The sequence below is a fragment of the Cyrtonyx montezumae genome, unplaced genomic scaffold (genome assembly GCF_038088225.1).
Source record: "Cyrtonyx montezumae isolate F1298 unplaced genomic scaffold, pur_monq_1.0 scaffold_6, whole genome shotgun sequence".
NCBI classification, from domain to species: domain Eukaryota; kingdom Metazoa; phylum Chordata; class Aves; order Galliformes; family Odontophoridae; genus Cyrtonyx; species Cyrtonyx montezumae.
This window is the reverse complement of record NW_027072067.1, coordinates 12,596,554-12,609,923: the sequence shown is the minus strand read 5'-3', so window position 1 is coordinate 12,609,923 and position 13,370 is coordinate 12,596,554. Positions and strand designations below refer to the sequence as shown.

At 41.3% G+C, this 13,370-nt stretch overlaps 1 protein-coding gene across 1 annotated transcript in view; it reads right to left on the bottom strand.

Moving 5' to 3' along the window:
* PTPRG (protein tyrosine phosphatase receptor type G) overlaps positions 1-13,370 on the bottom strand; it is a 375,335-nt gene that overhangs the window by 63,505 nt on the left and 298,460 nt on the right. Inside the window, exons 9-12 of the mRNA XM_065749431.1 lie at positions 12,590-12,774; positions 10,513-10,621; positions 9,253-9,302; positions 6,765-7,560 (exon numbers count right to left, since the gene is read on the bottom strand). Of these exons, the coding sequence (XP_065605503.1) occupies positions 6,765-7,560; positions 9,253-9,302; positions 10,513-10,621; positions 12,590-12,774 (1,140 nt within the window). The remainder of the gene's footprint in view (positions 1-6,764; positions 7,561-9,252; positions 9,303-10,512; positions 10,622-12,589; positions 12,775-13,370) is intronic.

The following is a 13,370-nucleotide window of genomic DNA, read 5'->3' as shown; positions in this document are numbered from 1 at the left end:
TTCTTTTAGATATAATTTTCAGGTAACCTCGTACAGAATTGGACTCAAAGTTCCTTCTCTGAGTCCCTTCCAGCTTGGGATATTCTATGATTCTAATACCATGGTCGGCAGAATGAGATTATAAACAAAAATACAGAAGTGGATGCTGTATTTCATTCATGTTTCTTAAAGAACAGGCTGTAGCTGATCAACACCTGTCAACAGGACATAATGGGAAACAATTAGTGTAAACAGCTTCTGATTTGAATGAGAATTGAAACGTACATACTTGACTTCTACTTATCAGCCCATGTGAGTCTTTCCTTAACAGTGTGCTTCCTTGCCCTCCTTCACTATTGTATTATCATATCTCCTGAAACTGCTGCAGATCCGTTCAGAAGAACATAATTGCCTTTGCACCGTGGGCAGGCAAAACACAGATAATTGGAAGTCACCAGATGTCACATAATATGAAGTCATACTCTATTTTAATAGTATTTAGATTATACTCCTCCATAGGCAGGAGTAAAATTCAACTAACATGGAAGTAAAGGTTAATTGTAAATGCTTTTTGCCTGACTGCTGAAAGCAGAGTAAGGCTGCAGGCTGCTGCAAGCCCAGCAAGAAATCTTTCTCGTTTTAAGAAATAGGCTGATGGAGGTAATGCCCTTTAGCAAGCAGCCTAAATGAAGTGCTAATCAGAGGGATGTTTGGGGCAAGTGAACGTGTACCGAGTGTAGAAATTATCAAAAGTGAGATGAGTAACCAGTTGTCTCCAACTTCACTATGAAAAGATATTGAGGTTACCAACGGAGTCACACACTGTTGTACTTAGAACACGTGGTGAGCTTTAGTCTTCACAGCATACTAACAATATACAGCATACAATTTTTAAGACAGGTCTTTGATACTGTTGACCAGCAAAGAGCAAGAAAAAGAACCACTCCAAAATTAGAGCGAAGGCTTACTCCCTGTATTTGCAAAACTTGTAAAAATCATAAGCTCTGAGGCATCATTTTTTTTATCAGCGCATTTCAAATCATCTAATAGCATGAAAAAATTAAGTCTATGAGGTAGTGTTTCTAATCAGAATGGCAAAAAGGAAAAAGTGAAAGCATGCACCGACATAAAGCTCAGCAAGGAGCCAAATGGTCCTACCAACTTACATCTATTAGAATATTACTTCATTTCTCTCCAAGGACAGTATTCTATTCAGTTTCACCTCCACATACTTCAACATAAAAACATATGTTCTTGTTTGCATGGGAGGAAAATTAAATTCCATTGTAAGCAAAGCATGGGCAAGAGTCCCAGTGCACACTAACAAATTCTGCAGCGCTCATGATGCTTCTCTGATTCAGTCTACTGTGGAAAACACACTTATCTGACCCTGCCAACTCCATCTACCACAGATGTGAGGATCAGAAAGTGCTCAGTGTGCTGAGTGCCAGAACTGCAAATGCCATTCCTGCATGCTGATGGCTGGCCCCAACTTCCAGTTGGGAATGCCTGGGCAGTGATGTGCTGCAGAAAAACATAAACCATTCCTGTGCTGGCTTTGAAGAGAAAGTCTTAAGTGCTTTCCACTGCTTAAGTAAAGCATTGAGAGAGGTTAGATAAACCAGTGCCAGTAAAGTTGCTCTAGAATGACAGCTGGGACTAGTAGTACAGTAATAGAGTTGGAGTGCTTGTGGGTGTCTGATTTAGGCAAAAAAGTCTAAAAAAACAAAGCAGCACACTGAGTAATGTGGAAACAAAATTGAAGAAAATACACAGAAAAATAGACAGCCTTTATATTTTCCTGTGCATCTCATATCAAAACGTCATACAAGTAAAAGTACTTAGTATTTAACTCTTTCTTTTCCAATGCAAGAATGTTGAAATATGGTAGCACCAACAATGTATCCTCGTAAGGGGAAAAAAAAGGCTTAAGAATGGACCATGAAACTCAATTTTCCCAAAGAAATGTAAACAGTTTCCAGTGGCATATGCCTTCACTGAATTAATTCAGTTTGCCTTTTACTGGCTTGGAATACATCCCGGTAGGATGGAATAAAAATTATTACAGTGTATTTGTTTCAGGAGGTCCCATATGACACAAGCCTCAGCATTGCTAAATCAACTTCTACGTATGCAAAAATCTGTAATTTGTGCTTTCCTCGAAATCACTCATTCAGCAGTGCCACCCAGGCCCTGGGATGGATGAGGCCATGGAGTGGACAATATTAGAGAGTAGTAGGCAGAGAAACTCTTGTACAAGGGCAAGGCATTCTACAGTTTGTGAAATGTAGTTTTTCTGTGTATTCCTGGTAGTTGGTTACCAAGAGTAGGAAAGTTTATATCCCTTAAGTTGAAGTGCTTGCTGTAGTAAGCAACTGTAGCCACAATATATAAGATATCTCTACCTTTTTACTCTGAAACTTCCCGTTATCATTCCTTGATATTGCACAAACCACCAGTACAAAGTTCTGTTTGTTGTACTGTTACAGATCCTGATAACTATGACAATATGCATTCTGCATGTCCAGAGAAAAAACCCCACTGCAGAGCTCTCTCAGATCATCTAGTCACCTAAAAGAAAGTCACCTTCCAGCAGACAAAATTACTGACTCATATAAAGCTATTTGTTATTTAAACGTAAAAATGCAAAAACATGTTTTTTAAAAATATCATTTCTATACAAGCTCATACTGTCACCCAGATATTTTCTTCCTATTTCTTTCAAGGCATTTCCTGCAGAATTCATACTTACTGGTAGAACACAAGGCATGGCTTTTCACTGTTTTGTAAACAGATGCCAATCATGTTTAATCCTGATGTTGGATAACTGAGATTCATACTGCTTGCATACTCAAATTGTTTTCAGTAATCCAATTCTTTTATATGCAAGACATTTTACTGCTTGCTTATATAAATTCCCATGCAAAATGGCTCATGTGCCACAGGAAAATACGGTTTAATAATCCTTGCCATGTATGAAGAAAGAAAGAATTACACAGATGTTTAATTATCTTAATGAGGTTACCCCCAAAAGGCTTTTGTAACCTCGGGCCTGGTTAAGACAGTTCTATAAACTAAAATTCACTCTGCTAAAACTATATGCCTGGCCTCAAATTTAATCTGCACGTTGTTATCTCTCCACATGGTCCTCTCAGAGGAGGAACTCAGTGTAAGCGGGTGGGCACTGAGGGATGGAAGGACCAAGGTGAAGTTTCCATCAAGACCCAAACCCAGACCTCTGTTCTTAGTCCCAGTTCATGACTCAGGTTAAAAGCCCCAGGCAGGCATGTACTGCTTTGCTCACAACATCCTTTTCTTCATCTCCTATAAAAAAAAAAATAAAAAAGGATCTGCTCGACTTTTTGGAACAACAAACTAAAATTCTGTTGGGTTGTATCTGCTCTAGCTTGATTAACTGACTCATCCTTTTTTTTTTCTTTTTTTCTTTTTCCCTCTTATTTTTTTTTTTTTTGTAGAGCATCATTCTAATTGCTGCTTTTCTAATTTTCAGGTTTCAGAGTCACAGACAATGCTGAGCAGCTGTGTGTATAACAGTTGCAGATCAAAGGTACAATTAGCCTAATGTGGGCAACAAAACAGAGAAAGGGATGATCAGGAAAATGAAAGAGGAGAATGCAAGCAAGCACTCAGTGACATAAGAAAATCATTAGTGTTGGCCAATACCACCAGACAAGAAGAGGCCGATGCATTTGGAAAATAATGACATGGCCTCAGGAGAGGTGTGTATATGTGTGTGTGAAATAAGCACTAAAAGAAAATGAGCCTTGCTGTGCTAATTGGCCTCGCACTTTCCCCGTAATTTCTCTTGTGTTCCCCATTCCCTTCTAATCATCCACACTCACGAGTACTTCCCATTCAGTTATCTCCTCACAACTGCTAATTTGTTGCTATAGAATTAATTTTACAAGCGTACATTGTTATGATACAATTTTCTGCTCTTTAAAATGATTAAACTTTCTACTCACAAAGACATTTTGGAAATTCTGACAGCTTTCTTAGAAGTATTTTCCCGAAGAAAAAAACCGCATCCAAAGATGTTTCTGCACATTCAGACACATCTAGTGAAATATCTGGGTAAATTCTGGTCAGGTAGGCCTCAGCTCTCCACGGTTGCAGCCTGGGGACAAGACGCAAGGAGGAGAGCCTTGCCTGGATGGACTTTGAAGGACAAGATCCTCACAACTAGTAAAGAAATTCAGACCGTCCCAGAGTCAGTAAGAAGCATCTCAAAATCTTAGCAGAACTGCAGAGCATTTGCCTTACAATGGCTAGGCACAACTTGCTACAGTTGTGAACGGCCTAGCTTCAATCACCTAGAAGTCAAGGACAAGGAATGGACCAGGGAAAACGGCATAATCGGACCCTTCTACTCCAAACAGCCATTCCTGCCTTTTGCTGCCAACTGTCCTCCCCAGTACCCTGAGGGACCTGGAAGAAGCTTGTCTGGGAAGCTGAGAATCGTAGAATAGTTTCAGTTGGAAATGACCCTTAAAGGTCATCAAGTCCAACTCCCTTGCAATGAACAGGGACATCAAATATGGTACAGTTCCCTCCCCTCACACCAGGTACACCACCAGAGGTTTAACTGAGATTTAACTACGGTCAGCTGGGGTAAAACAGATGACTTTCACTTGTCTTATTCCTCAGTTAATATGTGGTGGTTATTTCACACATGATTTCCTATACATGGAAGCCACATTTGTAATACACAGTGATCTTCAGAAGTTATCATTCCCCCATATAAGCATGGAAAAACCTAATTTGCAGAGTCTTTTCAAGACCTATCATCTTTGCATGCGGTCTTCAGGTAGGGTCACTTCAAGCCTCCAAGCCTGCAAGCAAGCAGAGCTCTTAAAAGAGCCTGTCTGGTAGGAGGCAAAGCTGTATTGAACTACTTTCAGCGATAGTTCTCTGCATGTTAAAAAGATTTCTGTCTCTAAGACCAAGGGGGTACAACCAGCAAGTACTTCTTAGCAATATGAATGATATTTCTCTCTTCATTGATTTTTATCTTCTTCGTGGAATAAAACCCTATCTAACAAGAATCATTTTGTCATGATCTAAGTAGTAAGATCGGATACTCATCCTTCTTTCAGTTTGTATTAGGCTGAGAATAAGCAACAAGGCCTTCTGTCAGCACTTATATAAGGGTGTTGTAGTTGGGCCATCTAAGAAGCTGATGCATGGGAAACCACGTAACAGAAGGCAAGAAGAAGTGAAGATAGCTATTCCTGAGGCAGGTTTACCATGGGGATCAAACTGTTGGGTAACAATGCTGAATGCTTACTCATAGCACTGCAAAGAACATTCCCCCCTCTTGCTAAAATGATGTTTAGGGCAAATGGCATGCTGAAAGCTGCCTGGCAGGCATCTCACCATATTCAGTGGGAGCAATGGACTTTGCAAAAGATTTTCAGGTGAGGAGTAAGAAAAACAGCAGTGTATTTATTAAAAGTAAAATAAAATAAAAAAAAATCAGAAAAACTTGATGTACGTTTCTTGGTTTCCTCACTAATCTGTTCTCTTACAGAACAGTTATGATTCACAGCATTACAGTCAGGTCAGCATTTCTGTAACAAATGTTATTAAAGATAGGATTTAGCTTTGTTTTTTAAATTGGTTCTGAGCTATAACTGAGTGCACAATGTCTGCATTTTTTGTGTTTCTAAACGTAGGGAAAAATAAATATTTAAGGGTTTTTTCACAGTATTCTAACTCCAGACCTGCTTCGGTGGAAAACCAAATTACAAAACAGTCTATAGATTAGCAAAATAAACAATAACAATCAAATAACAAACAATAAAAACATGCAATATCTTATAAATGCTGCAGTAATACACATAATCACTCAGACAAACTTCTTGTATCCAAATCTCAGGCCATACTCTGCAAACAGTTCTGTATGAATGCACTTCATTTGCTCCTTGCAGTTAAAATATCTGTTTTTCTCACCAATGCCTTGAGATCCCCAAGAAGGAATGTGTCTATACCCGATGGACCTTCTGCACAGTGAGCTGGGAGCACCAGGGGATGCCTGTTTGTATAAGCAGCTCCTGACCATACAGGACTTGGTGTACTGATAGATCCAAAAAGATTGTACTTGCTTTGCACATTATGTGAAGTAGGTACATAAATCCAGGATGGATGTATACAGGAGTACTGTAATTCTTACCAGGACAAATGTAGCAAATCCATGAGCTCAGGCTGGCTGAGATCTTTTCATACATAAAAGAAGGCAACTCTAGTGCAGAAGGTGCCTTGCCTTGAAAAATCAAAGCATGTAGGTTTTGAGGTGAGAAATAAACCACCAATAATCCCATATTTGGGAGAATACCTCAAAGCCCAATCAGAGAGAATCCTGCAGATAAACAAATTAGCTTACAGCATACAGAAAAAACCTCCCCTGAAACACCAGCATGGCACGGCAACCACTCTTACAAATTAATTTCACAGCTATAGTTCACTGCATTTCCCCCCTTTAAAAAACAAATCTCTTAATGCAGCCTTTTTCCAAAACACTTTTTCCAAATCTTCTCTTCTAGTAAGAAACACAAGTAGCATGAATCTGTTGTAAGAAAATAAAATTATCATCCTTCTCCCACTCATCCTCCCAGTAACAATTTGTTGGTTGTGATGACTTGCCTACTGGGGAAGCCAGGCACCAAAAAAAATGTTGTACCTATTGGAAATCAGTAAGGAATGGGGTTTGTGTAACTTCCCAACAATCACGCTTGTAAAAATAGTTTTCCTCCAAGGTCACTCACCTGGGTTAATGGTGATGAATTTGTTATCTGAGGGGTATTCCTCTGGAAACCTGCTGTCCTTTGGGAGAGGTTTTCTTGTTGTCTCTGGTCTTCTTGGGATCTTCCCCAGGTAAAGTTCATCAGTGAATGCTGGCGGCACTTGGGTGGAAGGGAGAGGCTGGGGCTGAGTGTCCACTTCAGTAGAACTCTCCTCCTCAGGTTGTCCAGCCTTGGGAGCAACATTTTGGTTCGGCTCTTCACCCGGTATGGTTTTATTTCCTTCCTCCTCAGCAGTCCAGTTGGCCGAGGCTGTGGCCACGCTGGGCTCTGTGCTATTGCGTGCCTCCGTGGCCGCCGTGGCCTTGCTTTTCTCCTTTTTCTCAGCCTCCTTTTCATCTTCTTCCTCATGTTCTCTCTCTCCATCCTCACTTTCGCTCTTTTCATCCTTCTCCCCCTCCTCAGCTCCCTCGCCGTCCTTTGTCAGCGCCGAGTCCCGCTCTGGCCCTGGGGAGGCGGCAGCGGGCTCGGTGGTGGCTACCACAGGCCGCCCAGCCTGCTTGCTGGGGGAGGCTGCTGTGGGGAGCCGGGTGGGCCACACGCTGCTGGGGAAGGAGGAGATGCCGCTGCCGCTGAAGCCCAGCCCCGCCAGCAAGGTGCTGGTCACCACTGAGGCCACGGTGGCCTGGCTGCCACTGGAGGAAGGCCCCATCCCTGTGGCCATGGACACAAAGGAGAAGGGGAGCCCCGAGGAGGTCCAAGTGGAGGAGCCGGAACTGATGGGAGCCATGTCGGCTGAGGAGGCAGGGGAGGCCGTGGGCTTGAGGAGATCACCAGCAGCACAGGGGAAGAAAACAGAGCAGAGCGTATCAGTGAGGGCCCCAACATGCTACCTATGGTCATTTTACTTTTCCTTCTCTCTCCCTTTCCATACAAACACCGTTCTGCTATTCTCCTATTTTAGGAGACCTAAACCACTCAGACGCGAGGTCAAACCAGGAATGGCACAAGCAATACAGCCACGAATGATAACGGGAGGAAACCTGTGTTTGCCATGAAAAGTTTCTTCATTCTTTATTTTATGGTGGGACACTCTCTACCCACATCACCAGTGAGCAGTGTTTCCTCTCGGGGATAAGAGAAGATTTAATGAAGCTTAATGAGTTTAGCTTCATTACTCACAGTGCTTTAATCCTCAGAATACAGAAGCTTTAAAATACAGTGTTACATAAGGGTTGTCCTGAAATAACAGCTGTGTTGGCAACATGTGCATCCATGGATGGTGGGTTTACTCTGATAGGAACCTGTGGCTCCTTCCACATGCACTGTGAGGGCATTGAATAGTAATGTTTTTATTTCCCAAATTGTTCATGAGCATCATTCTGCTAAGGACTGGTGCTGCAGCAAACAGTGAGATATTGCTCTCTTTTTGAATTACTAAAAACTGTTTCTTGTTACTAGATTCATCAGCAAGAAGAGCTTAAGATGGACAGGTGCCTACCATACAAAGACAAACGGGGTTAAATAGGTCCTACTGAACCTTGAACAAGACCATAAGATGTCTATGTATTTCTGGAACCGAAATCTGTAACTTAACAGTATTTCTGCATCTCTGCAATTCCCAATTTCTATCAGGCCATGCAGTTGAAATGCTGCAGCAAAACAAGAAAAGCTCTCTCATGTTATTTTTGACCAGCTGCAATCATAGAGAACCTGAGATCCCTAAAGAAAACCTGTGCTCTAAAGATTTCAAGCCAAAACTTTAAATAAGCACCTAAAATTTTGGGTACTTATCAGTGTGAATCCCTAAGGCACTGTAAGATTTGCTCATTGCTGGCGTGTACAGTCTCAAAGCTGGACTGGATATTATAATTCGACGGCAGATTTTATATATCTAGAACACCTTTATACATCATTAAACCAACATTAATCATTCAAATTCAAGCTCTGTATGTCTTACTTGCTTACTAGGGAGCACATCAGACTGGAACAGAATAAAACCAGAAGCAAAGTTTTGCTGTAAGCAAAACTTACAGCAAATTCAATAGTACAAGTTCAGTTCATAAATGTGACTGAACAGTTCCGTGTACTGAATACCAAGAAGTTTTGGTTATTGATAGTTTTGATCTGACATGCTATGCATGAAGCATGATTCTTGTTGCACATACTTTTGCCTATGCAATTAATAAGAACACTTAAATTTGTTTCCAGAGTCATGAAGATCACACATCCCCTCTAAATGCATTCAGAACATATTCTGGAAGATTTTTTTTTTCTAACTCACGATTCCTCAGGGGTGAAAGCCTCTCAGAATGTGAAATGAAAAAGCCCAGATCCCTTCATCATTCCAGGTGGGTTCTGAGACCTTGTGCAGCAGGTTTGAGCCACCACCTCCCCGGGACAGCCCGGGCTGCAGCACATTCACAACGCCGTGCTGCCACCTGGTGGGAACGCTGCCCCGACTTCCCAGCGCCCATCAGCTCACTGCAGGGATTTCTGACCCCCAACTTACCACTCCTGTTTTCACAATTCTGGTCCCCTCGAAAATTCGAGTAGTGTTAGCTGAGAAACAAAGAACAAGAGCATTTCAGCGGACTGGGAAGGGAGTCAGGAACTGACAGCCATATCACTATACAATTCTTGCTAAACAGTTGCGGAATTGCTACTATTAAGCCTGTCAACAGGGAAAGGAAATTGAGGCCTATGGATGAATCAGTAACCACGGGCTTGGCAGGAAAATGTCAGAGAAGACCTGTTGCATGCAACGAAATCCAAAATATATATGCTTTCTCAGTCTAGAGTTAAGGCAATTTTTATTATTCACCTAACTCTACTAAAGAGAGGTGTGTTATTCTTTAACCACTCAGGCCTGGCCTTTTTTATACTGCTTTTGTGATAATATTAGCCTTATTTATTGCTATTGACCTAAAGTATAGCTATAATCACACTCTGAATAATGTTTTGTAAGCTCAAATTGACACTTGAACACAGCTGAATATCTGAAATAAAATTTCTTTTAGGGAAGACTTGGAAGGAAACATATCTGCTCTCAGTAGATGTCTCTATCACGTCCAGCTTTGAACTAGAGTTCCCAGAGTATCAGACAAAACTGCCAAATCAGTATTTACACCTTTAACTGTAATTAAATAGGTATCATGGCCAAATCTCAAAGAATCTTTCAATTCTACCATCTGCCTAAAAAGGCCATAATCAGTAACACACAACTTTCTGACTTCTGCCTGGCACTTAAGGTAAACTCCATAATGATAGGTGGAGATAAGATACTAAGAAATTGGGAGATTTTGACTGGACAGAACAATCCTTGTCTGATCCCTGTTCTCCCTGCAATGATGCTAACACCACAACACATGCCACAGACACTGGGACAGAACTAAGCTGTGTCCGTGTTGCGTGCATGGCACAACATCTCTACATGTGGTTCTCAACATGAGACTGATCTCCTTTTCCCTTTACATAAAGGGAACACCAATCATCCACGTGTTCTGCTATAGCTGTGTCCCCAATGGATAAAAGTCTCCAATGGATTTGTTTTGGAAAACTAACACCAAGAAAAGTTTTGCACTAGGCAAACTCCCATTGCTGGAAATAAGACTCTGACAGCCACTGGCCACAATACGGAAAGAGCATTATCTGCATGCATTCAAACATCATCTAAAATCATTCCACACCATATAGCACTCTGCAAAGAAAATGTTAAATACACAAAGAGTCACTTAATGTAAGAATATGTATACATGTTTGGTTTTTTTACCTTGAAAGAGCATAGTCTGGCTAAAGTCACTACGCATTTCATTTCGGCAAACTGCTTGAACTCTGAACAGATAAAGGATGTCAGGTGAGACATGGCTAATGATGGCCTTCTGTTTAAAAAAAATAGATATTATTCAGTTTTTTACCCCCAAAGTACTGTCCACGATCAGTTTGAAATATATAAAGCATTGTGCTAACATTGTCTTACGCGGCACAAACATCCTCACTGATACCTGAATGGAAATTTTCACTGGTTCCCCAAGAAAGGTCAAGCCCAAGGTCAGAGGATTTCCCTGGGATACAAATGATCCACTCAGACTTTGCTGACTGTTTCTCAAGGAAGAGGAAGAGGTGAATGTGCCCCATGACTCTCTGCTCTCCGAAACATCTACACTCCAAATTATTTGACCTTAAATGAATTCAAATGAGATCTTTGTTGGCGGAGATGCAAGTCCCAAACCTGTTTTAAGCCCAGAAAAGGACTATGTGTTCAAATTGATTATTTTGCAATCAACAGGTTATGGCAACTTGATGCTGGCAGCCTGCAATGGCTCAGCACACCGGGCTGAGAAGCTGCTATACACTCTTACACTCAAGATGCTGCCTTGCTGCCTTCCAGCTACTTCTTTGTGTTGCCTTAAACTGCAATCACATCAGTTCATGTTTTCAAGAAGAAAGCACCAGTGGCTGTGGAGGTCAATTGAAATACCAGTGATCTCTTTAGCAAAACACTGTCTAGCTCTGTTTCAAGATGGGACAGCCCAGCTGTCTCTGCTGGAGCACTAGAGGCGAATTGCACTTTCCTCCAAAAAAGAATTTCTTTATTCTCTTGCCCCTAAAATAGACTAAGCTGTCGATGCTTTCTTAACCTCCAAGCTCTGCTGCACAGCACAGGGTCTCACAGCAATTTATTTCCAAGCTATCACTCCATCACATCCCCTGCACTTTTAATTATTTCTTTTACATCAAACAGGATGCCGTCTCCGTACCCACCTCATTTTTGCTGATTAAGGCTCTCCTCCCTATACCTGATTAAAATGAAATCTCCCTTAAGAGTGCGAAGTTATGACAAGAGAGAGGTTACAATACATTACAACCTTGGGTGCCTTTCAATACATTCCTGTCTGGTTTTGCGAGGCACATCATTCCCTAATGTGACCCAGATAACAATGTCTAGTGGGGAAATTGAAAATATAAATGGAAAATGAAGTAAAAGAATCTTCATCTAAGGGAATAAGGGAAGTATTATTGTATAACTGATTGAATGGGCCCAGAGGATTGTGTATTTGAAAAAAAAAATACGATAACAGTCATTAGGAATAACACTCTGTGCTCCTGCATTTTTCATGTGCATATACAATTACTGATTTCATTATTCTAGAGGCTTTCTTTGATTAACAATAAACACAGGCCTTTCAAACCTGAATATGTCACTTTGATTTTATATGCAGAGAACGTTAAAGACCGGTACAATACTTGCTTCCACTTAGACAAGAATGACAAGCAGATCAAATCCTAAATGGAGGAGATAGATCAGTGTTTGCATCTGTGCTGGAGCTGTCTTGCTCTTCCCACTTTTTCTCTTACAGCAGGAGTGAGGCAGTGCATGTACAGAGCCACTCTGCAATAATTCTCCAGCCCTGACTACTGCTGGCAGCACTTACTGATCAGAAACCGATCCAAGGACTGCAAAAGGCTACACAGAGTGAAGAGTCTGAACCCAGCAGTAGATTTTGGGGGATCTGGGATTTTAATGTGAAAAGCTGTGAGCTGAACAGAAGCTAAAAGGTACTCAGAGTCTAACAATTTCCTGAGCCAGCTGCTTCTCAGCAACAGCACATGAAAAGGTGTCTGCAGATTTAGTCCTTTATGCGCTCACATAAACTATATATTCAGACTCCAGTGTTTTGGCTAAATCTGTTCAACTAATGCCTAACAATCTAATAGCAATACACTGCAAGTCAAACGCTAGTCTGTTTGTAACATAACAACTGCTTTCCTTCTCTGCTTCTTTCTGCTTTGAAAACAATGTAAGGATAACTTGATACATGTGTCTGGGGCTGATGCTGTGGTTTTACCAGGTCCTTGTCACTGTCCTTGGTGAAAGTCTTCTCTTTTTCATCTTCATTTTTAGTCCAACTGTAGGAGATCATGTAATTCATAATTGGAGGATGGTAGATGGTTTCTGGTTGGTTCCAGGTTACAAGCAACGCTGTCCTGTTCACAGGCTGCACCTTCATGTTGACAGGGGGAGTGCTGCAAGCTGAAAAAGGAAGAAAAAAATATGAAGCTGTAGTAAATAACTGAGAGAAAACAAACAGGGAGAACTGTGCCTCACTTTAAGACCCAAGTTTTTTCTTTAATGCCCTTGCCTGCAGTAATAGCTTACACTGCAATCCACTGAGACCAATGGGATTTAATACCACCTGCAGCTGCTTTCTGCTCTCCAGAGTAAAGGGAGAGAGAGATACCATTCTCTGCAAGCAGGCTGCTCACTACTTTGCCTTAATTTTAGGCCTGCTATTTGCACATGTATTTTAACCTGGTCACTAAAAAGCTTTGTATTTCCACATTCACAAGTTTCCTTACAGCTGAGCCCCACCTGCCCTGGCCCCCAGCCTCCTGCCATATGAAAGGAGAAAACAACCTGGTATGCTCTCCGGGCTCTGGCAGTAGATGTATCCTCTAAAAATGTGATGTTGTGTCAGTAATCATTCTCCTCTTAATCCAGTACACCTTTTGCACACGAGAAGTTATTTTTTGCTCTTTTTTTCCTATGTATTTTCCTTCACAGTCTCTGAACTATTTGTCATTAAAATATCACCAGCACAGGAAAGAGCAGTACAGATGGTCCATAGC